Below are 23,259 nucleotides of genomic sequence, written 5' to 3' on the forward strand. Positions count from 1 at the left end.
GAATTTGCTCTCCCTTCCCTCGTATCCCATCAAAACCTTATCTAATGCCATCATAGCCATTCATTAGAAATATCAGGTTTTTTTTTTTTAATGGTTTAATAAATGATCCTGATACTAAAAATCCAATATAGTTGCGTGTGTCCCATCACCCTGTAATTCTCATTTTAATGGTCTTCTTCAATATCCAATTATATTGCCATTATATCTTAAACATATTTTCCAGGAATCATCCAGGCAACCACTCATAATTTCAACCTCTTTATTCACGGTCATCCTCCGTTGCTCACTACATACAAAGCGTTTATTGATTGGAGAAGTATGTAATAGAAAGGGTCCACAGCAGTCTTCTTGCATAAAGAAGTTTGTTGATCGATTAGAAACAGTAATTTTTTTATTTTTAATAATTGCTGCTCCCTCCTTCTAGTAGAACAATAGTGCCTGTCCCACTGAATGCATCCCTTTAATTTCCATCCTTTGGAATAGTGAGTTGATAAGAGCAGTCATTGTCCTTGTTGCAAAGCGGCTCTTAAACTATCTTAAAACTGCTCACCCAAAAATTAAGCGTGACACCGCAAATAAAATCACATGTGAAGAAATTGTTCAACCCCAGGGTTGAAATACAATATTGGATGCACTATGCCATTTTTATTGGCTCCCAAGTGGTTGTGACAGAGCCCTTTTGCAGTAGCTACTAGTTTAGCAGGGCTGCCTTTTCCAGGATAATGATCAGCTTTATCCTGTACGGATTCTAATGAAGTTGGTTTGTATTTTTTACTTTTGTTAATACTAAAATAAGGTACACTGTGGGCACTGAACCTGCTTCATCTCATTGAAGTTGTTAGTGTCTGTCGTATCCTGTTAAACAGTTTTTAAGTTTTAATGCTAAACGAGTCCCCAGCAAGTAGTCTCCTCTGCTGCTTGGGCTAAGGTGTAAGCTTAAATCCTGAGAAGTAGTGGGTAGTGGGTGGTGGTGATTGGCTGATAGTTTCAGCCGACCACTTTTTAAGCCTATGACTGCTATAATGTGATATATGAATTGGAATGTTTAGAAGGAAATGTACGATTTGCTTAGCCATACCTCAAGTAGGGGGCTAGGCTGCTGGCAGCCAGATGTCTAAATTTATTGTGGACATGCTTGAAGGGATGGTACCATAGGACTCCAAGCACTAAAACCAATTCATTGAGATAAAATGGTGATAATGCCTTCAGTGTCCCTTTAAGAGGGGTCATTAAAACAACTGTTATATATTTTGGATCTCTGGTAAAAGAGAATTATGAAGCATTTCTGTTTGTAACTTTGGACTAACAAACCGCATTATTGGGAAGTCTGCTGTACATATGCTGAGAGAGCCTACCGCTTAAAATGTACATTCTTTGGATTTCATCATGTGGGCCAGTTTTCACAAGACTTAACTTGACCCGGTACTGACATGATGTGTGATCTATAAAAATTCTAAAATTGCAAGAGTAAAACATTGGACACATCACTAACCAACGTACAGTTATTATTGAAGATATCATAATGGATAAATAAGGAGATTATTCTATGACTTTTTAAAAAAGTTTTCAAAAAGTGAAACTGCTAAACTATTAAAACACAATATGATTGCGGTCTTTCACAGCATGGAAAGGCTAACTTTAACTCCTATCTATTAATCTGAATCAAAATGTTCACACCGGGTACTCTGTTTCTAAAAGCCACAGATCTGTTCATTCACGTTGCTGCAATCCAAATCCACATTTAAAACCAGATTTATCCAACAAAGGTGAGGTTGTGGAGGAATGAAAGTCCTCATGTAACCAGGAATTGGGTGGGTTGATGAGGGGTGACTACTGATAGAATATCGAACTGAAGCATGTGATTGGAGCACAGTTTGACAATGACTGAATCCACATCTGAGGGATGTTGCTAAGAGCTGAATATTCTGAATGTACTTCTTTAAAAAATTAAGTAACATGGATCCATTTATTTCAACTTTTCTTTTGGTTTTGTTTTCTTTAAGCATGTTTCGAAATGTCATAACACTATTGACTTTTGTTGAAATGTGGAATACAGAAATGAATAGATTATCTGGCAAGTTTCCATCACAATAATTAGCTTGGTTTATATGACCGAAAGCTACAGAGTGCAAGCTTATGTTTAATTTTTTTATTTTTATTATAACCATTTACCTCTTGAAGTATGGAAGAATTTTGTTTTCCTAATCTTATAGCAGAGTAGACCTTTCCCGGAACAGGATTTGACCAAATACAAAGTCATGTGAGCCAACATGTGGACGGATATGCCCTGGGGTTAACGCACACTCTCTTAGTGGGTGGTCCTATGTTAATGCAGAGCATGCAATATATGGTTAGAACAGAGATGGAGACTAGTGAAGTGAGGCACCATATATTACTAGCATGTCAATCCGTATGGCCTGCACAGCAAGATGGAGCGTTTTGACATGTACGGTTTTCCTTGACACCAATAACTAATATCGTGTTGTGAATCATGGGCAGTCTCAAATCGCTCTGATAATATCTACACCCCATCCAGTGGCATCATACAGATTAGTCAGTCTGACCTTGGCCTATTCCAAGTACTTCAGTCTCCCTCAAATTATCCCTGTAATTATCCTGTAATATCTTTTACATTGTGGACCAGCAGCTCATACAAACACACAGTGCTTGGTGTTCACAATTCCTGCCATCTGCATCAATTCTGCTGTATTCACTCAAGACACCCAAACATCCCGTCCTGCCATCTTAATCTGCGGATTAATAGTGTGTGGCTGCAGTCTACAAATCCTGTATGTCTGACTTTCGGTTTCCCCATGCTCCTCTTGTCAGCTGTCCATGGAGGTAGTCCATAATCGCTCTGCACAAGTTAAGGTTTTACATAGTGTGTGAAAATAATGGGACAGGCTATACTTGTAGTCATCAGAACCTTTTGTTTATGGGGTAGGTTTTGTTTTAGTAAATAGGCCAGGAGTTTGTCATCCACTATCAATCTGTCAACTATAACTGTATCTTTTTTTTCTGAGTATCTGCAACCTATTTGCACACGGCTTTGTATTCAGGAATTCTTTGTATTCTTTTTTTTTTTTTTGGCACACGCTCACTCGCTCAGTTTTGCATTGGCTATCTGGTGTACTACTACATATTTAGAGGCTCACTATAAGCCCATCACAACTTTGCATAATTATAATTGGAGTTGTATAAAGCACCATTAGTGAGAAGTGGAACATTGAAAAAGAAGATTCTGTTCTTGGATAGAGAGAGGTCTGCTTGTAGCTGAAGATAGACCCAGGCCAGATGTCCCATTGCCTACAGGCAGCACCTGATCAGTAGAGGCTTCCTGTTTTCAGCAATTGTCTTTTTGAGCTCACATAACCTGGTGGGAAGAGATACGTACCAGGAGCATTGGGCAGTCTTAGAGGGTGTTCCAATCTGTGCTGTCCTAGCTCCTCCAGTGTGTCTTTATGGGGCTGAACAGCAAGAGGGAGGGATGACTTCCAAACTGCCCACTAGTAACTTCCCACAGGAAGTGCCTTGCAGGAGGAGCACATTTTGTGCATCATAGCAAGGTTCTAGTAGTAACCCTGCTCACTAGAATATCCCCTTCTCTTAGCAAACTGGTAGTGCTGCTGCGCACTTCTGAAAACACAGGTTTCTCCTACTGCTTGGCTTTCGTGATGTATTGTTTGGTCTGATTCTTAACATCCTATTGCTCAGTACCACACCTACAGCTTACATATGTGATTTATGTACAAGTAGCTCTTGTTTCATATTGCATTCAATAAAGCCTAGAGATAACAGCGCTGGTGACTCAGCAGATACAATATATCAACAACACCTAGCCATAGGATTAGTCAAATGCTCCAGTGAGGAGAGCTGCTTCCTTGTACACTCATGTGGTTACCCTTTAACTGTTGAGCAGCATTGTCGTAAGGTTCACTGAAGGGGGTGGGGGGGCAGGCTGCAGATCTAAAGCTGGATACTACAGGGTAACTTATTTTTCTGTGTGAGCCTGCCTGCATCTAGGTAACACGGTCCCCTAAATCTATGCTACATAAAGGATGATTGGTCTCTATTACTTTTCAAAGGATGTCCAAGCCATCTGTTTGCCTCCTGTAACTGTATAAAATTAGTTGCGCACATCGAATCAGTCTGTCGGCAGAATATCACTTTGTAAGGTGCATTGTTTTTAGTATATCGATTACTCCCTTTAAATTTTTTTTTTAACCCCTTAAGGACACATGACATGTGTGACATGTCATGATTCCCTTTTATTCCACAAGTTTGGTCCTTAAGGGGTTAAACAAAACCCTAAACAGTGTATCCTATGGTGATGGATACTTACTATACCCACCTTACTGACTAGGTGGGTATAGTATGTTGTTCTAACTTGACGCCCAATTAACCACGTATAAAGCTAAACACATTTGGAACCTACTTGGAGTTATCAAACAAATTCTACTTTATATTCCAATTTCTTTTGGAGTTTTTTTTTTTTTTGGGGGTGTGTGGGGGGGGGGGGGGTGGAGTAGAGGTGAGGGTTAGTTTCACTAAAGCTTTGACAACCATACTCTTGTATCTTGTTATTGATTAGTCTTTCAAATGACTAAGGATTTGGCCTTATTTGTGGGGCGTAGAAAGGAGTTACCCCTCACCCATCATGTTCTAGAATCTAGACCATTTGGTTATCATGAAGTACACCTGTTGTAAGCTAGAAGTTTCTTCCAGTACAATGTGTAGATCTTCTATACAGATTTGAAGGTGAACTTCTAATTCACACATTTTAACATGTATTTAAATCATGCAGAAACCATGCTTGTGAACACTGTGTGTGAACAACGTGTGCTCATGTTTGCATTTAATGGAGTTAAAGCTCTTGGCTTTTTTCTTTTTTTCTGTTGCATTGTGAAATGACTGTTCCCTGTAACTTTTGTTTCAAAAGCAAGCTGACAGGAAACAGAAGTTTTGTTTAGTTATGCACTCTTAATTTAAACAAAGGAAGACTTCTCCCTTGGTGTAGTGCCCCCGCCTCCCACCTCCCTACTTGAAATGTCATTTTGTTTTGTAATGGGTTTGGTTATCAAACCCCATGTGTTTTCACTGCAAATTAAGATAAGCACACATTTCCTCTTTTACATAAAAAAAAAGCTGTCAAACCAATAAAGCTGTATTACAACCAATAACTACACGTTCACACAGGTTTGTACATAAAAGGCCTAGGATATATAGGAAAATGCAGGGGGAGGTTCTTACTTTGTAACGTGGCCAGTGCAAGTGATCTGTTGTATAATGACATTAATCCATCGACGTAGTCTTATTTTGACCTTGAAATGTCTGGTACAGTTTAGTTATTACACCCAGTGATCAGTCTGGATAAGGCATGGTCTCATGTATCAAAGGCAAAAGAAGGAAGAGGTCAAGGAGGATATAAATCTGACTCCTCTTCCTATCTGTTATTGTCATGCCTTGTGCTCCAAGCCCATACATCTTTTAAGGAACTGTTAAAAATATAAGGTGTTGCCTCCAGGTGCCTCTGCTGTCTAACTGTAAGCAGTCATTGTAACATTATACATCACATGAGTAAGACTAGTCGGGTGCAACAAACTATTGTTGGTTTAGAACGGCTAGGTTATTGATTCGGCTGTTTGTAAATATCAGTGTCACAGAAATAAAAAAATAGAATCATTAACAAGCTATACATTAATACACAATTGAAAATCAATTGTCTGATTTGTTCATTTTTGATGCAATACCTTTTGTTATAAATAAAACTCCCTTTTAATTTCTGGTAAGTCCTTTAGTAAAGAACTGTTATCCTCTGCTCTTTGGCCGTTAATGGGAAAGCGTGATCTGAAGAAATGTTGCATGTACTTGCATTGACTGCGGGTTTCCAATGAACTGAAAATCTGTGTCCATGGGTGTAAAACCCCATGATTAAATCCTAAATGACAAATGCTGGTTAGCCTAGTATTGTAGAAGTTTGTTTAACAGAAACTAGAGAGCAATATTTGACCGGGATAAGGACCTCATGGGTCTGAACGTTTTGGTGGACCTAGTTACATAAATATATTAAACGAACGCTCTGTAGTGCTTGCGTTATGAGTACCTTGGCGCCCCAACTGTATATGGTTAAATCATTTTCAAGAAGGTTTGATTTCTTACCTGTGGTCTGCATGGTGTTGCCCACATACTCCACTACCTCAGTCAGAGCCAGCAGATCTTACTTAAATGGTTTTCGCAACTTACATTGGGTGGTGCTAGAGTATGCTTTAGTGGTTATGGTCCTTGGAGTGTTTCTTATACTGGAAGTTGAAGACCTATCTCTAAAACTATTCCCAAGTGCAAATATAAACTCAGTTGTGGACTTTACATATCCACAAATCTCTAGTGTTTTGCCATCCTAGGTCGAACAAAGTTTTAGTTACACTTCTTTCAAGGTGCAATATGTGGTGTATTCAATGTATTATGAAATGTAGAATTGAAACTTAAATGGCAGCAATGGTGGTTTTGTAGGGAGGGGTGTCTCTGTAATATCCCAGTACATCCTGCGCATTACTTGGGGCTCTGTATGTCACTCAATCAGAAGACTGAGGAGCAAGCTGCAAGGCTGACAGGTTATCCAGTGAGGTGGACCTGTTACTGCAGGATAGGCCTGGAGCCCTTGCTCTACCTGACCCATTGTTAATTTGGTCTTTAAGGAATATTCAATCATCTAATCTTGTAATGTACTATTTGCCCTGATTCAGTAATTGTTTGCTCAGACTTGTTTTAAACATTAGACCTACTTTAATAGCCTCTTGTTTTAAGATATGACTTCTCATTTATCAATTCTATTACATTCACTTTTTCCCAGTCTATTCTTCTTGGCCTTTCTCCTGTAGGAGCACTCACTTAAACTTTATCAGCAACATTTTGACACAAAATCATTAAGTAATTCCTCCCCACTCCCCCTCTGGTACCTTCTAAATAAATATGAATAACTTTCTGCCGTTTCTCCCCCCGTTATCAAGCTGTATTGTGCTCCAGTGGTTCCTTGAGAAGTCTTGGGTTTTATTCACATGTTTACAGTCTATAGGAGCTAAACGTCTCATCTGCTAAACCTCCATGTGGGCTGTCTTTCTATTTTTCAGCAGTTTCCCAACAGCTTTGTTCTGGAATGAGTTCCTTGGAACACGACCTTCCAATTCTCAGGAAGATTACACTTAGAATTTAAGATTTTTTTTTTTTTTTTCCTTTTTTTAATCAAAATTTTTAAACTTTGTTACTATTTCTTATTTTTGTTTTTCCTCTGCAAAAATGCATTTAATCACATTTCTATTTTCTTTTCTGCAATATGCATACAAACATTTATTTTATGTAAGTTTTTTAATTATTTTTCTTTCCCCTTCCAAGCTATTCTCATACCAGACTGCCACCCCTTTAACTAAAAACTCGTGACAAAAAAATGTATCGAGGAGTGCTTCCACCTCAGTAAGTAGTAATGCATTAGCAGGTTCAGGTCTGGACCCAAGATCAGGGATTGGCCCCTTGTACTGTTACAACACCAAAAAGTAGCAATGTTATAACAGAACATTTTCTTTATCAAGTTGGGTTAAGACAGAATGTGTTGAAATGTTGCTGCTTTTTGGGAGCCAATAAAGGGATCAGTTTATACATAAAGGAGTGCTGGGTGTTTAAATCTGCATTAATGACACAAGTAACGGAGTCCAGAATCATCCACTCCCCTCCTCCCGAAATATTTCTTTGGAATGTAGGAAATGTAACACATATGGACACATGTATCCCATACTGTCTGATATAGCAGAATAAGCTGGTCCAAAGAGATATTTTGCTTAGTCAGGCCAATGCTATTTTAAAACGTGTTTATCGCGGAGAGTTCCCATTTGCATGTTTTTTTCCTTTTACCACTGAAAGGAAATGCTCTTGGCAAAGTAAAAAATATGCTATAAGGTAAAACCCCTTTCTACAAGTTTGCATTTTGCAGATAAACAGTGCGATCTTGTGGCAGCCTTCTGCACAGGATTAAGCCACTTTCTTCAAACAATGGAAAGAAAGTTAATATGGGTAGATCATAAAACCTTTTTTTGCCAAAGGTTTCTTGTGGCCATGGTCCTAAAGAAGTGCTTTACCCAAAGGCACTGAAAATGGGATCTGGGCCACCAGAGTTTATAACCAAATCAGCCAGTTGTAATGGCGTCTTGTCAGGTCAGCCAGACCTAGCCTAATTCTGTCCTCAGACTTCTAGAAATTCTATAGGGCTACCCATTTCTTATAGTGCATCCTTCCACATCCTGTTAATATTTCCATTATTCTACAGTCTGTTAAAGGGACAATCCAGACCCCCAACACAATTTAGCATGCTGCAAAGGTGTGTGAAGAGTCTTTGTAAAATAAGGGAGATTTTTTTATTTCTAGAAAGATTGACTCCTTTCTAAATTAAAGGATCACTGTAGGGTCAGGAACACAAACCTGTATTCCTGACCCTATAGTGTTAACACCACCATCTAGCCCCCTTGGCCCCTCATACCTCCATAAATATGGCAAAATCTTACTGTATTCAAGTCTGAAGCTGTAACTATGCATGCTGTTAGACTCAGAAAAACAAGCAGTCTGCTGACTTCATTAGAAGTGGTGGCCTGATCCAATCACAGTGCTTCCCCCATATGATTGGATGAGACTGACAGAGGCAGATCAAGGGCAGAGCCAGCATGATTCAAACACAGCCCTAGCCAATCAGCATCTCCTAATAGAGATGAATAGAATCAATGAATCTCTATGAGGAAAGTCCAGTATCTGCATGCAGAGGGAGGAGACACTGAATGTTTGGATGCATTCTAGGCAGCCATGACCCAGGACAGATCTCTAACAGCTATCTGAATAGTGGCCAGTGAAGTTATCATTAGGCTGTAATGTAAACACTGCATTTTCTCTGAAAAGACAGTGTTTACAGCAAAAAGCCTGAAGGTAATGATTCTACTCACCAGAACAAATTCAATAAGCTGTAGTTGTTCTGGTGACTTTAGGGTCCCTTTAACCTCGTTACACCCCCTGGCTTTCAGACAGACAAGGACTCCTGTTACTTTCTGGTTGTTTAGATTTCTGTCAGCGTAAAACCAAATGTTGGTTACCCATAAAATTCTGGGGTTTCTGCCCTTAAATATGAATGAATGAGAAAAAGAATTTTGTGTGTGTGTGTGTGTGTGTGTGTGTATATACATTTTTTTTTCTTTCACCACACATAGGCACTCGTATTTAAACTAACATTTATATACACGAAGAAACTTAAACACACTCACTCATAACATGCACACAAACACCCACAGCCATTGTGCAGGCACTTGCCCCACAACTGCTCTGGCGGGAGGAGTGTGCGCTGTGCACCACGCTGCTGCCAATCACCACCTGCTGAAGTAGGCCCACTGGTAATGATTTCAGGAGCGGAATGGTGCACCCCACATTTTAAGCAGACACACCATTTTAGAAGGGTTTGACTGCTTACCTTGGATCCACCAGACGCCAAGCTTGAAGCTCTGAGCTAAGCTTGGGAATACAGGGGTTGGGTAAGGAGAGTGCATAGACAGTCTGACTTGCACTGAGCTGTTCCAGAGATTGATAAGTCAGACTGTTCAAACTACAATGGCTTGAGGTAGAAGTGTCAGGGCATTCCTGCCACCATTACCGCTACAGTGCATTGTAATAGCTATGGTGTTTGGAGTCTTCCTTTTTAAGTGAAACAAATACTAGTTGCTGGCTAAAAATCTACACTGTATCGTAACCGTCCCATAAACACAAATCATACAATCCTTATTTAAGACCATGATTGCATAAAACTGCCGTTCCAGATCATATATTGCTGCCAAAACATTATAAAACCCGATCTCTTGTATTGGAGGAAGTGAAGCATGAATAATTTTCTGTAACTTTACGATTTTTTTTTTTTTTTCTAGTCTGTTTAAAAAGTCAGATAAAACAATGTACTTCCTGTGTTTCTGGACAGTATTCTGCAGCTTGTGCTACAGCGTCTTGAGTTGAACATTTGGCGTTGTTTTTTTTGTTTTGTTTTGTACTGCTCTTAAGGTTTGCTTCAAGTAGTTCTTTTGGAAGAAAGTCTGGGTAGAACATGAATCCATTATCTTTGTAGCAAGTGCTTGAGAAATATGAAAATAGCCAAAATGAACCAGTTTAACAAATGACATACTGCCTTTTGCTTTGTCTCCCCTCTTTTACTAAACCCTTTTTCCCTTTCCTCAGTTGCAGAGCTCAGAGGAAGAACCATCCCACATTCCATCAGTAAGTCGGCTGACTCTGGAAAAAATAGGCAAAGGTAATGTAACGTTGTACAAGTCTGTATTATGGCTTTGCTCTTTAGATCTATGTTTGTGTTTTTTATTTAATTTTGTAACTCTAGTTTTTGAATTTCACGTTAGACATTGCGTAATGTTACATCACTCAGTTTAAAAAAAAGGAGAAATTTTAAATTGCACAACATGTGCTCTGTTACGAGGAAAAAAAAAAAATACCACATCCGTATCTGAGACCTCCATAGACCACTTAACCTTTTCATAGAGGGTTTGTGTCTCCAAAACTCCTTGATGGTATTTTCCCATAATACTGGGTTCACCTTGCAGTGAACTACATAGATATGTACACATTACTATAGGTTAATGGGTTTTCAATATATTGCTGAAAGACTATTATATTTTAAACAGATAATCTGCTGAGAACTGCAAGCCAGCATTCTGATAGCAGTGGATTTGCTGAAGATACATCTGGAGACTGCCTTTTAATGACTTCTGCACAGGTAGAGTTTAAAAAAAAAAAAAAAAAAAAAAAAAAAAAAAAAAATTACATTTGTTCTGCCACTTCTGAGGGGCAAATCCAGTCCTCATCAAAGAGGAAGAGGATTCTCTATGGCCGACCATGATGGCACTGCGCATGCGTTGTGTGTTTTTGCCTCTCATACACACAGGGCTTGCAGGCGTTGCCTGAATCTGCGTTTCCTAGCTTTCTATTTAGTTTAATAAAGGGTTTTGGGGTTAGGACATGGTGAAAGTATTAGTACAACTTAAATAAGATGAAGTAGTTAGTGTCTGCATTGTTCCTTTTAAGCAGAAAATGACAAATAGGCAGGGAATGGGTAATATCCTTTACCCTGGAAGGGCACGTAAAAGTGACTAGCCTCTTTTACAGCCAAATCGGCCAGGTCCAGTGCAAAAGGTTTTCACAGTAACTGAACTTTGAGTTGTGACACTGTACGTTCTGGGCCAGCAGCTTATTTTCCTGCCCATGATCCTTCCCTGTCTATCCCTGTCCAAATAAATGAGATTCTGATTCACCAATCTAACTGCATATAATCAGCAGGAGAACGTGGTGTGAAGCTGCATCCCAAAACGCTTGTAACTGGCATTATCCCCCCTTACCAGTCAAAACATGCACAGCCACTAACAGTGGAATCTTAATACGGAGTCTCGACCTCAAAGGCTATGACCAGTTAATACAAAGCAATGCTTTAAAGGGGAACGATCACTCCCCTGGATTTTTTATGCGCTGTTTACTTATCCCGATATTTAACATGTGTTTGTAAGGTGTGAAAAACCTTTAGTAAATTTAGAAATCCGCACCTTTGTTCTGCAGCTGGGTGCCTTAATTGTGGCTTAGTGTGAGTCATGGTTATTAACTCTCCTTTGCACCTGGCCCTCCACATAGAGCGCATACAGAGAAGAGAAATTAAACCACGTTTCTCTTTCTCATTAAGCTGTACTAGGACCACGCTGAACTCCAGCAGCTCTCCCTGGTAATGGGTCTGGCCAGACAGGCTGTTGGTCAGCCTGGTGTGTTGATGCAAGTCTGACATACCCTTAAGTGGGCAAACCTGCCCTTTTCATTATGGGCTTCGTTGGTGACGCAAGTCACCAAGTGCCTGCCCCCCACCCCAATTGCATCTCCCCAATGTTGGAAGATATGCCTTCTCCTCCTGCCTCCTTTCTCTTTCCAGAAGGAATATTGTCAATACAAGCATATATAACACTTGTGGAAATATTTCCATAAAATTTCTAATTGGCAAATAAAAATCTGTAAATAGGACTTGTGCAATAAACACCCAGGTGGAGATGTTACTGCAGGTGCTCAGAGGTGCATGAAAGCAGTGTGCATTGTAGAAGACCTTTCTGATGCTGCTTGTTGTTGTAGGGACTTTTCTTTCACACTTCAAACTGTTGCATAATGACTGCGCACATTGTGCAGGATGGCTTTGCTGGCTGGTCACATATAACTGAAGGTGGTAATGTTTCATGCAGAACTACTTTGCAGTGACGGTCAGGAGTAGACTTCTGCACAAATGCTTTTCAGCTGGTACAAACGGATCAAATGCCTTAATGATCTGTGCCCGATCTATCTGGGATTTAATGAAGACTCCCCAGGTAAATCCCAGAAGGATCGGTTTGTTTGGGAGCAGATTAAAAGGGAATTGATTAGTTTATACTAGCTAAAAAGAATTTGTGCAAAAGTCTATTTATAACTGTGTAAACGGACTGAAAACTATCACCTTCACTTGTGTGTTACAAGGTGTTTGTCATTTATTTTCAAAGTTTTTTTTTTTTTTTTTTTTTTGTACGTCAATATCTAGCTTACTGAATTTTCTTAAAGCGCTAGATTTCATGTATATGCTATGGAATACTTTCTCTGCTAAAAAAAAGTAAAAAATCAACTGGGGATTGGGAGGGGGTGGGGGAGCCAGTGCACAACAAAAACCGCTTGTTGCATGACGCACATAAAGGTGTGTATAAATATTTATTTAATCTTGCAGAGTGAGCAATATACAACAGACCATAATAAGGCTGTTACTGGTGTGTTTTTAGCATATCTGTGCTGAATGTAATACTTAAATCACTTTGAAATTAAACTCCTTTATGTAGCAAAGCGCTCACTGCAATGTACCTACATGGAGTTGTTTTATAAATATTTGGTGCCATCTGCTGGAGGAAAAAGAGACTTTAGTAAAATATTTTGCTTTGTAGTAAATGCATACAAAGGGTGAAGCACGTTGCCCTTTTTCCACGATGTATAGTTGCATTCCATCTAACTAGGCTAGGAAAGGAGTTTAGAAGCTAAAAATAAATTCTGCTCCGTAGACTTGGTGTATTTTACTGGAGGGGGAGGGAGGGTTGCTCTTTCCAACTACATTACCACTGCTCATATTATTGAACTGCCAGGGTGCACTGAAATGTCCTATATATTTTAGCATTTTAGTTATGGTCCCATTTTTAAATTTCATGTCTCTTTAAATGACTTTTTTCTCTTCCCCCTTTCAGCTACAAGAATCGTTGCAAGCCATGGGAAGTAGTGCTGACAGTTGTGACAGTGAAAACACCGTAATATCGGAGTCCCCTAGAGCTACAGATTTGCTAGAGTCCAGTGACATTGAGAATGAGGAATTCTTGACACCCAGGGACCTTGCTGCTTGTAAAATATTTTTTGGTGAAAGTGACCTGAACATGGCAAGCCTAAAATCTGAGCTCCCACAAACGTCTCAGCTGGTGGAGGAGGGCAAGTCTAGTGAGGATCTGAATTCTTCTCCAGAAATAAATCTAGATAATGAAGATTCTGAATCCCATCGAGACTGTACAGCTGACAGTGAAATGGAGATTGGCAGTGAATTTGAAGTCATTCCTTACACAACTCATCATATATCCGAATCTATGGACTGTTTTTCAGATTATGATGATGATCTACCAGACCTGAGTAATTCAGACTCTCTAGAGCGTGTAAATGTAGCATTACAAAGGGCACAAATGAAAGTACTTTCTTCTGAAGCAAGTGGGCGGGTAGGGCGAAGTATGATTACATCAAAGGACTTGTTGAAACGCAGACACAAGTATGCCAACTCAGGTTACCCATTGAGAAGGACCCAGTCACTACCCTCGGCACTGTTGAGCCCAGTGAGGGTTGTATCTAAAGTGAACATAGTTGTATCATCTGGAAAGGCAACAGTTTGCAGTCCTCCTTCATTTTCCTACAAGTACACACCAGAGGAGTTGGGGTCCATTGAAGAACCAGATGAAGATGGAAACACGAACTCTAAATCTGCATTTTCAAACTCTCCAAAGTCAGAGTCTAGGGATGTCCACAAAAGTGATGTTAATAGGGTGCCAGAAGGTGCAAATCATAGGCCCCATTCTTGCTCGATGAATGCTCCATCAAATAGGTCACAATCATCTTGTTCTCTTCATTCGCTTCAGTCGGACTGGCATGAAAGGCCATTGTGTGAACATGCAAGAACATGGAGCACACACAGCGTCCCTAACTTTTCCGGCATGTCCTGTGGTTCTTTAGTTTCGCCATTTGCATGTCCACTGTCCCATCGGTTTACGTATGGACCTGTTCATAGGTCATGCTCTGGGTGCACACTACCTATGTCTTCTCCTCCATCTACTACTGAAATGCAACTGCGCAGAGTACTTCATGATATAAGAAGCGCACTACAAAACTTTTCGCAGGTAATTGGGTCTCCTGTTAGGTTCAGTAACATTTGCAAATTAAACTTAACGTACATACAATTGGATATCCTCTATAAATCACACATCAGTTGCAATAGTGTAAATGCTTATGGATTTTAAAAAAATTGCGATAATTCTATAGCTTGGCTATGGTCAGCCATTTCATCCTGAGTCTTGCAATATGAATTTTAATCTGCTACAATTTATACTTGAGTGAATAAATCGGACCATAATCTAGGTGTAAATATAGCCTGCTCGTTGCTGAGCTCTGCTACCATTAAAGTTAGCCATGTATGTATCTTGTGAATCACCTGTATATCTCAAGTTGGACTTTATAACAGTGCCTGTCTGTACTATGAACTCTGGATTGTGAAAGCATGATTTCCAGAGTTTCTGTGCCCATGGGGGACCTTCTAAAATATATGCAGGTGATGCACATCCGTAATCTTTCTATTTGCACAGTGGTGAATTTTGTTGTTTTGTACCACTGCAATATTTTTTTGTTTATTTGTAGAATCCTGTTGTAAGAGGTAATGATGCAGTTTCTGGTAGCTACAATTCCCAGAGATCCTCCATCCTACCTCTTTACGAGGTAAGTTCAATTATTGGTCTTATTGTTTTTGGGGGTTTGGTTTTGGGAAACGTATGTATCTTAACTTTTGGTTTGCCCTTTTCTTTTTCTTTTTTTCTTTTTTTAAGAATACATTCCAAGAGCTGCAGATAATGAGGAGAAGCTTAAATCTCTTCAGAACACAGATGATGGATTTGGAACTTAACATGTTGCGTCAACAAACAATGGTCTATCAACATCTTACTGAAGATGAGAGGTACTTTCCAAAAGACGTTTGTTGCTTTTATGGCTAGTTGTCTTACTTCTCTCTTTTTTTTTTTTTGGACATACCTTGGTTTGGAAATCTGCATTTCATTTATCGGAGACTGCCATCATTGATACTTTTAGACATTTCTTGAATAATTTAGTCCTAGCCATGAGTAATGAGATTTAAAATGTCTTATGTAAACAAAACATAAATAAATTGCTTCCTCTTTATTCAGTCTGCACAGTATGTTATGTAAATGTCTGCTATAGATGTTGTAGAGTTTGATATGATGCAGTGATTAAAGGGACCTTCTAAGGATCAAAACCACTTTGTTTTGATGATGCAGTGTTGGTGTCTATCTGCCTCAACTCATATTGTGTAAAACATTGCGGTTTCCTGAGAAATGGCAATGTTTACATTTTGCTAAAGACATGTCTCCAGTAGCGGTCACACACTAGACTTATCCTTCATGTCATCACACAGAACATCATGGCTACAAACCCTGCTAATTAAACATGTGCAATTCATTTCGTTCCGAATGTAAATTCGGTCGAATTTCGGCAATTCGGATGCTTCAGAGTGGCCGAACCCTCGCATTTCGGAAGTGCCGAAGTGCTTCGGATTTCTGAAAAGTGGCAAAACAAGAGAGGGAGGGAAAATTACTTGAATGGTGACAGGAATCTAACTCTAACCCTAGATGTGTAAGTGGTTAGGGGTTTTGGGAATTGCCAAAGTGCCGAACCGGGTCTAATTTTTTGCCCATGCACAACCCTACTGCTAATAATTCTGATTAGCAGAATGCAGTGATTACTACACATGTGCCACAGGTCCTCAATGCTTCACAAAAATACTTTGAAACACAAACTGTGCAACTATGATTTAAGCTAATTTGGAACTTTGTGACTTCTCTGAGGAGCATTGATGGCAAAGTCCAAAACGTGCAGGAGTTCATCCTAAAATGTCTGCTTTATCTAACGCAACAGTAGGTACTTTACTGCTACCTGTCCTTCTTCCTTCAGTCTTCCAGCCATGATTGATTTTTCTGTTCTCCAGCTCACCTTCATCACCTCTTGCCATATATACATTGTAGTCCTCCCATTTTTATGGAAACTTAAATCCCAAGTACACAGTTGGCTCCTCTATGTACTGCAGTCTCGCATTGTAGCTCTAGAGAACTAAAGTGAAATAATATGAGAAGAATCTCAAAGCACCTCTTGATAGAAGTAATGCATGTCGTTGTATATGTTGCCTTTTTACCAGTTACGCAGTTTCCTTTAATAGCATTGTCCACTCTTATATCTGAATATTTCTATTTCACCTTTACATTTTGTTTACATATTATTAATTTTGACTTCTCCAGGTATGAAGCGGACCAGCTACAAGTTTTGAGAAACTCTGTACGAATGGAGTTGCAGGATCTGGAACTGCAACTTGATGACCGACTTCTAACTCTCGAAGAGCAGCTGAGAAATTTTCAAGTTTCTTCCCCCTTTCAACGTCCTTCATCAATGGTATGTATGAAATGATAAGCTCTGATGCTCTGTTATGCTGTAAAGTAGAGCCTAATCATGACAGACCTAATGTTAAGTTATGGTTCTGTTTGCTAGAATAATGTTTAGTGGGACTCCAAGATCATTAAACCATGAATTTATGCAAAGTAACCAAAAACACAGCAAAACTATAATTTATCAGAACAAACTAGGGAGAGTTGCAGAAAAGTGAGGTGTAAGCCATAAAAAAAAATTTTTTAGTCTGGAGTCGAAAGAGACTGTATACTAAACAGAATTTATTAAAACCTGTCTTTGCTTTTTATATTGTAGATATTGTGCCTCTTGTAAGAATTTCTGTTAACTACAACTTACATCATTTATACTACAAATATATCAAAAAGATGAAGACTGACTTTACTCCAAAATGTTTTCAGAACAGACAGCCAGGAATCTGTTCCTTCAGTTAAAACTGGGCGTTCACGCCTATTCAAGTCTACTTGTTCCTGTACTTCAGACTAGATTTAGATATTCATTTCAGACCAAACTGCAGTTCTGACGACTTTGGGCAAAATTCTCTATTTCTGAGCAGAAATATACCAAAATCTTCTAGGGCAAAAAAAAAATAATTAGAACGGAAAGTTCTTCCTGTGCACATGTCTACTCTAGACACTATATTTTCTTGAAGGGTTTTAAATGGGGGAGAGGGGATTTGTTCAGTACATATGTTTTTTCTGTGTGGTGAAATGAGATACAGGATTGTTATACATAGTCCTAAATATTGGAGGTACATATAAATTAGTACATCCATGCTTTGACGTTTTTATCAGTCCTATATGTCCCGTAACACTACGACAGTTCTGTTTCAAACAAACTCGGCATTCCTCTGTAAGAATTGCAAATTTTACTGCAGGAACCATGTCATAACTAGTTTGGGTCATTCTGAGGAAACTTTTTGCAAAATACTAGATTTGAACAGAGCTACTCATGGTTGGTTCACTGCGGATTCCAGTAGTTTAAGTTTAAATAGCTTTGTTGTGTGAAAAAGGTACATAAAGTAGTCTGTCTGAAAGCTCAGTGTTTATGAAAGATGTGTTCAGGTTTGAATCATTTTTTTCACTTCTCCCATACATGCAAATATAAGGTAGAAATAACCGTAATAAGGACAACCTTTAGCTTAATTAAGTGGTTTTGTTGAATGATGTCCGTGTGGTATCACTGCTAAATTCTCTGCCATCTAGGAAGTAAATCACTTTATTTAGCCCTAGCCACACCTCAATTTGCAAAAAAGAAAGTAAAAACATTAGATGTCGGTCTACAGGAAGTGTTTAGGAAGGCTATGTAAGTCACATGCAGGAAGGTGTGACTACGGCCGCATAATCAAAGTCGTTTAACTCCTAAATGGCAGAGCATTGAGCAAAGACATTTCAGGGGCATGATCTATACACCAAAACTGGTTCATTAAGCTAAAGTTGTTTTAGTAACTATAGTGTCCCTTTTAACTTAGAAAAACTCTCCAATTTGGCAATTTTGACCTTAAATATGAATTTCATTTTAAATTCTCACTTTACTAACTAACCCTATCGTAGTGACTCTGTTAAGATGACCTTTCTAATGAAACTTGTGTTCTGTCTCTGTCTTCGAAATCTCTTCAAAACGTTTCCTACATTGAACAGTTTCAAAGGCATATTATAAAGTAACTTATTTCTGCCATATAAACAAAACTAAACCTACATGCCTAACATAGTGTAAACTGTTTTTTTTGTTTTCAGGGAATGTATGGAGGAAGAAGCACGGATAACCTGATGTATGCCTCTCCTTTGAATGTGATTGAACCAGTAAGTGCATTTTAAAATGGTAAAAGTGAACCATTCTTGACCTACTAGTATGCATTTTGAGGTAGTGTTCATACTGAGTAAATTTTTAGGGTAGATAATCTTGGATTGTAATCTTGTATCCAAAAACACACACACACTATGCTAATGTCTCGCTTTAATCGTTCAAGTAAATCTATATCCCATAACAGCAGTGTCTGGTGAAGCAGGATTTCGGTTAGCGGGGTTAAAAGTTTGGTCCACTGATGTAAATCACATAACCAGAACCCGCCCAACATGACAAACATGCCCAAAAAGGGCATGTCTGCACGAAGAATTATATGGTCAGCCTGGTGTGAATGCATGTCAAGCTGCCTGCCAATCATGCATGATGACCAACCAAGGGCATACTTTGCAGACCTCACTCGGAGCTTGGCATAAATGCATTTATTGATGCGCGCTAGCTCTACGCTTTCGAAGGACTGTCCCCTAGCACTTGCTGGTCCACTTCTCTCCCAATCTTCTTACTAGCAAGCAGAAGCTCCTGTTATACACTCTGGGAAAGCGAAAAAGTGCATGTAGTGAGTGTAGAAGAAAGGGAACTTGCCACAGCATTAGACAGACTGAAGCAGCGAGAGCATTTGCATATTGAGCCAAGTCAACTTTACCTTAACTAATTTCATTGTCAGCCAGTCCACACCAGTTTTGTTCCCCTACATCCATTTTAAGTTTTCATACTTAAACAAGAGCATGTGAAGAGTAGTGTAAAAATAAAAAAATTATATATATATATATATATATCTCTATCCATCCATCCACAAACCCCCTTAAATATTCTATAGATGAAATATTATTTTGCTTATAACCCTCTTTTCTTGGAGATGCTTAATTTTCTTTAAAACTTTATTTTAAAGAATTTCATTACATCCAGGCTCAGCCAGGTCAAGCATTGCAAATGAGGAGAAATAGAAACCTTGTTTCATTTATCTCCTTTATTGGACATTTTCTCTATGCTAACTGTTAGATGCAAAAGAAAGAGCTTAACAGGGAACGGAGATGGAAGGGCACAGCTGTAGGATAGAAAAGTTTGGATTTATACATTTAATTTTATTTCACACCTCACAAATACTTATGTTACGTGCAGGAAATAAAAAATAAATCCTGTTACGGCCTCCCAAGGAAGGAGCAACCGCTCCTTAACAAACTCACACTAGCGGCTCGATGAGCCTTAGCCCAAGTATGGCTGAAACCCACGGTTCCATCGTTAAATGATGTTAAAGTAAATGTTAAGGACACGTACTTTGATGGACAAACTCACAGCCCAGATCAGAAACACGGACTCACATTTTCACAAAATATTGCAAACCTGGGAGGTCTACGCCGGGGACTAGCCACCACAAAAATTACACGGGACCAGGGAAGGGTGATAGAGGACTGGGAGCGACACACCCAGCTACGCGCGGAGCGCTCCTCCTTCCTCCCCTTCCCTCCTCCCCCCCTGGTATCACTGAGCAGGATAAAATACATGGAGGCGGGGCCCCGGGGTCAAAGCACCTACAGACCCACTCACACCAAGTAAAATACAGCAATGAAACATGGTAGAGAGCAAAACCAGAAGCCACGGGACATGCACACTACACTGGAACAGCCTGACAACTATAAACACCTACCCAGGCCAAGGGCAGAGGGCCCCGATGGGGCCACTCTCCGGAGGCCACCGCCAAAGATCCCCGTGGGGCAGGACCCAGGCTACACGACCAAGCACCACGCCAATCCCCCGAGGCTAAAAAACCCTACTGGACCAAAGGGCACCAACTCCAGAAAATGTAAGATGTTACACAAGAAATATGAAAGTGGTTTCCCAGATAGATTTCTACTACAAGGTGCTGGTCTCACCCTCACAGAAGGGACCAGTGCCAACTGGTAATGTTAATGTTATAGACAAAACATTGACGTTGGGCGAGCATCCTCTGAGTAGAACACTTATATATGTAAAAACGTTGTATGTACGTACCAAGAATACCTATGCTGAGACACCAAGAAATGTATGTATTTTCTGAATCTCTGCACCAATGTAAGGCAATCAATGTGGATGTAACGCCTGATATGTCAAGACAAAAATAAAGAATTAACAAAAAAATCAATTAAAAATCCTGGTGACAGCATGCTAAACTACATAGACACAATTGTGACTACCTTCATAAATGATCCATGGCAAATCCTTGGACAGCTTTCAAAGTAGTAATATTGAATACCTTACTATGGTCTGGTCTTTGTTAATTTACTGGAATAATAGACTTTGAAAATACAAATGCACTTTGAAGGGCCACTAATGGCATCTGACCACTTCATCTTAACGAAGTGGCCAGTGGCGTACACACAACCCATGGGGCCCCGGTGCGAAAACTGACCGTGGGCCCCCCCGCGCGCGCGCGCTTACTCTGCGTGGGCTGGGGCCGCAACACATGGCGGCGGGCACCTGGTCGCAGGGCTGCGACCCCGGGATGTACGCCAGTGCATGCATAAACACATACACTTAAAGGACCACTACAGACACCCAGATCACATCAGCTCAATGAAGTGGTCTGGGTGCCAGGTCTCTCTAGTTTTCACCCTGCAGCTGAAAACATAGCAGTTTCAGAGAAACTGCTATGTTTCACTGAGGGTTAATCCAGCCTCTAGTGGCTGTCTCATTGACAGCCGCTAGAGGATTTTCTGCGATTCTCACTGTGAAAATCACAGTGAGAAGACGCTGAACGTCCATAGGAAAGCATTGAGTAATGCTTTACTATGAGCGGTTTGAATGCGCGCGTGGCTCCTGCCACGCATGCGCATTCGAAGCTGAGAGGCGGAGAGATCCCCAGCGCCAAGGGAGTCCGGCGCTGGAGAAAGGTAAGTGCTTAAGACACACACACACATTAACTGACAGACATACATACTCACTAAGCGACGCACACAGACACACACTCTAACACTAAGACACACACTCTAACACTAAGACACACACACACACTAAGACACACACACACACACTAAGACAGACACACACACACTAAGACAGACACACACACTAAGACAGACACACACACTAAGACAGACACACACACTAAGACAGACACACACACTAAGACAGACACACACACTAAGACAGACACACACACTAAGACAGACACACACACTAAGACAGACACACACACTAAGACAGACACACACACTAAGACAGACACACACACTAAGACAGACACACACACTAAGACAGACACACACACTAAGACAGACACACACACTAAGACAGACACACACACTAAGACAGACACACACACTAAGACAGACACACACACACACACACACACACACTAAGACACACACACACACACACACACACACACACACACACACACACTAAGACACACACACACACTAAGACACACACACACACACACACACACACTAAGACACACACACACACACACACTAAGACACACACACACACACACACTAAGACACACACACACACACACACTAAGACACACACACACACACACTAAGACACACACACACTAAGACACACACACACACACACTAAGACACACACACACTAAGACACACACACACTAAGACACACACACACACACACACTAAGACACACACACACTAAGACACACACACACACACACTAAGACACACACACACACACACACACACACACTAAGACACACACACACACACTAAGACACACACACACACACACACACACTAAGACACACACACACACACTAAGACACACACACACACACACACTAAGACACACACACTAAGACACACACACACACACACACACTAAGACACACACACACACACACACTAAGACACACACACACACACACACTAAGACACACACACACACACACTAAGACACACACACACACACACTAAGACACACACACACACTAAGACACACACACACACTAAGACAGACAGACACACACACACACACACACACACTAAGACAGACAGACAGACACACACACACACTAAGACACACACACACACACACACACACACACACACACACTAAGACACACACACACACACACACACACACTAAGACACACACACACACACACACTAAGACACACACACACACACACACTAAGACACACACACACACACACACACTAAGACACACACACACACACACACACTAAGACACACACACACTAAGACACACACACACACACACACTAAGACACACACACACACACACACACTAAGACACACACACACTAAGACACACACACACTAAGACACACACACACACACACACTAAGACACACACACACACACACACTAAGACACACACACACACACACACACACTAAGACACACACACACACACACACTAAGACACACACACACACACACACACACACTAAGACACACACACACACACTAAGACACACACACACACACTAAGACACACACACACACACACACACACTAAGACACACACACACACACTAAGACACACACACACACACACACTAAGACACACACACACACACACACTAAGACACACACACACACACTAAGACACACACACACACACTAAGACACACACACACACACACACACACTAAGACACACA

General features: G+C 40.2%; 1 protein-coding gene across 1 annotated transcript in view; it reads left to right on the forward strand.

Moving 5' to 3' along the window:
• Positions 1-23,259, forward strand: part of ITPRID2 (ITPR interacting domain containing 2) — a 68,860-nt gene that overhangs the window by 39,414 nt on the left and 6,187 nt on the right. The window contains exons 10-16 of the mRNA XM_063429795.1: positions 10,249-10,321; positions 10,707-10,798; positions 13,308-14,492; positions 15,007-15,084; positions 15,192-15,319; positions 16,671-16,821; positions 18,570-18,635. Of these exons, the coding sequence (XP_063285865.1) occupies positions 10,249-10,321; positions 10,707-10,798; positions 13,308-14,492; positions 15,007-15,084; positions 15,192-15,319; positions 16,671-16,821; positions 18,570-18,635 (1,773 nt within the window). The remainder of the gene's footprint in view (positions 1-10,248; positions 10,322-10,706; positions 10,799-13,307; positions 14,493-15,006; positions 15,085-15,191; positions 15,320-16,670; positions 16,822-18,569; positions 18,636-23,259) is intronic.

The sequence above is a fragment of the Pelobates fuscus genome, chromosome 8, assembly GCF_036172605.1.
Source record: "Pelobates fuscus isolate aPelFus1 chromosome 8, aPelFus1.pri, whole genome shotgun sequence".
Classification (NCBI taxonomy): Eukaryota; Metazoa; Chordata; class Amphibia; order Anura; family Pelobatidae; genus Pelobates; species Pelobates fuscus.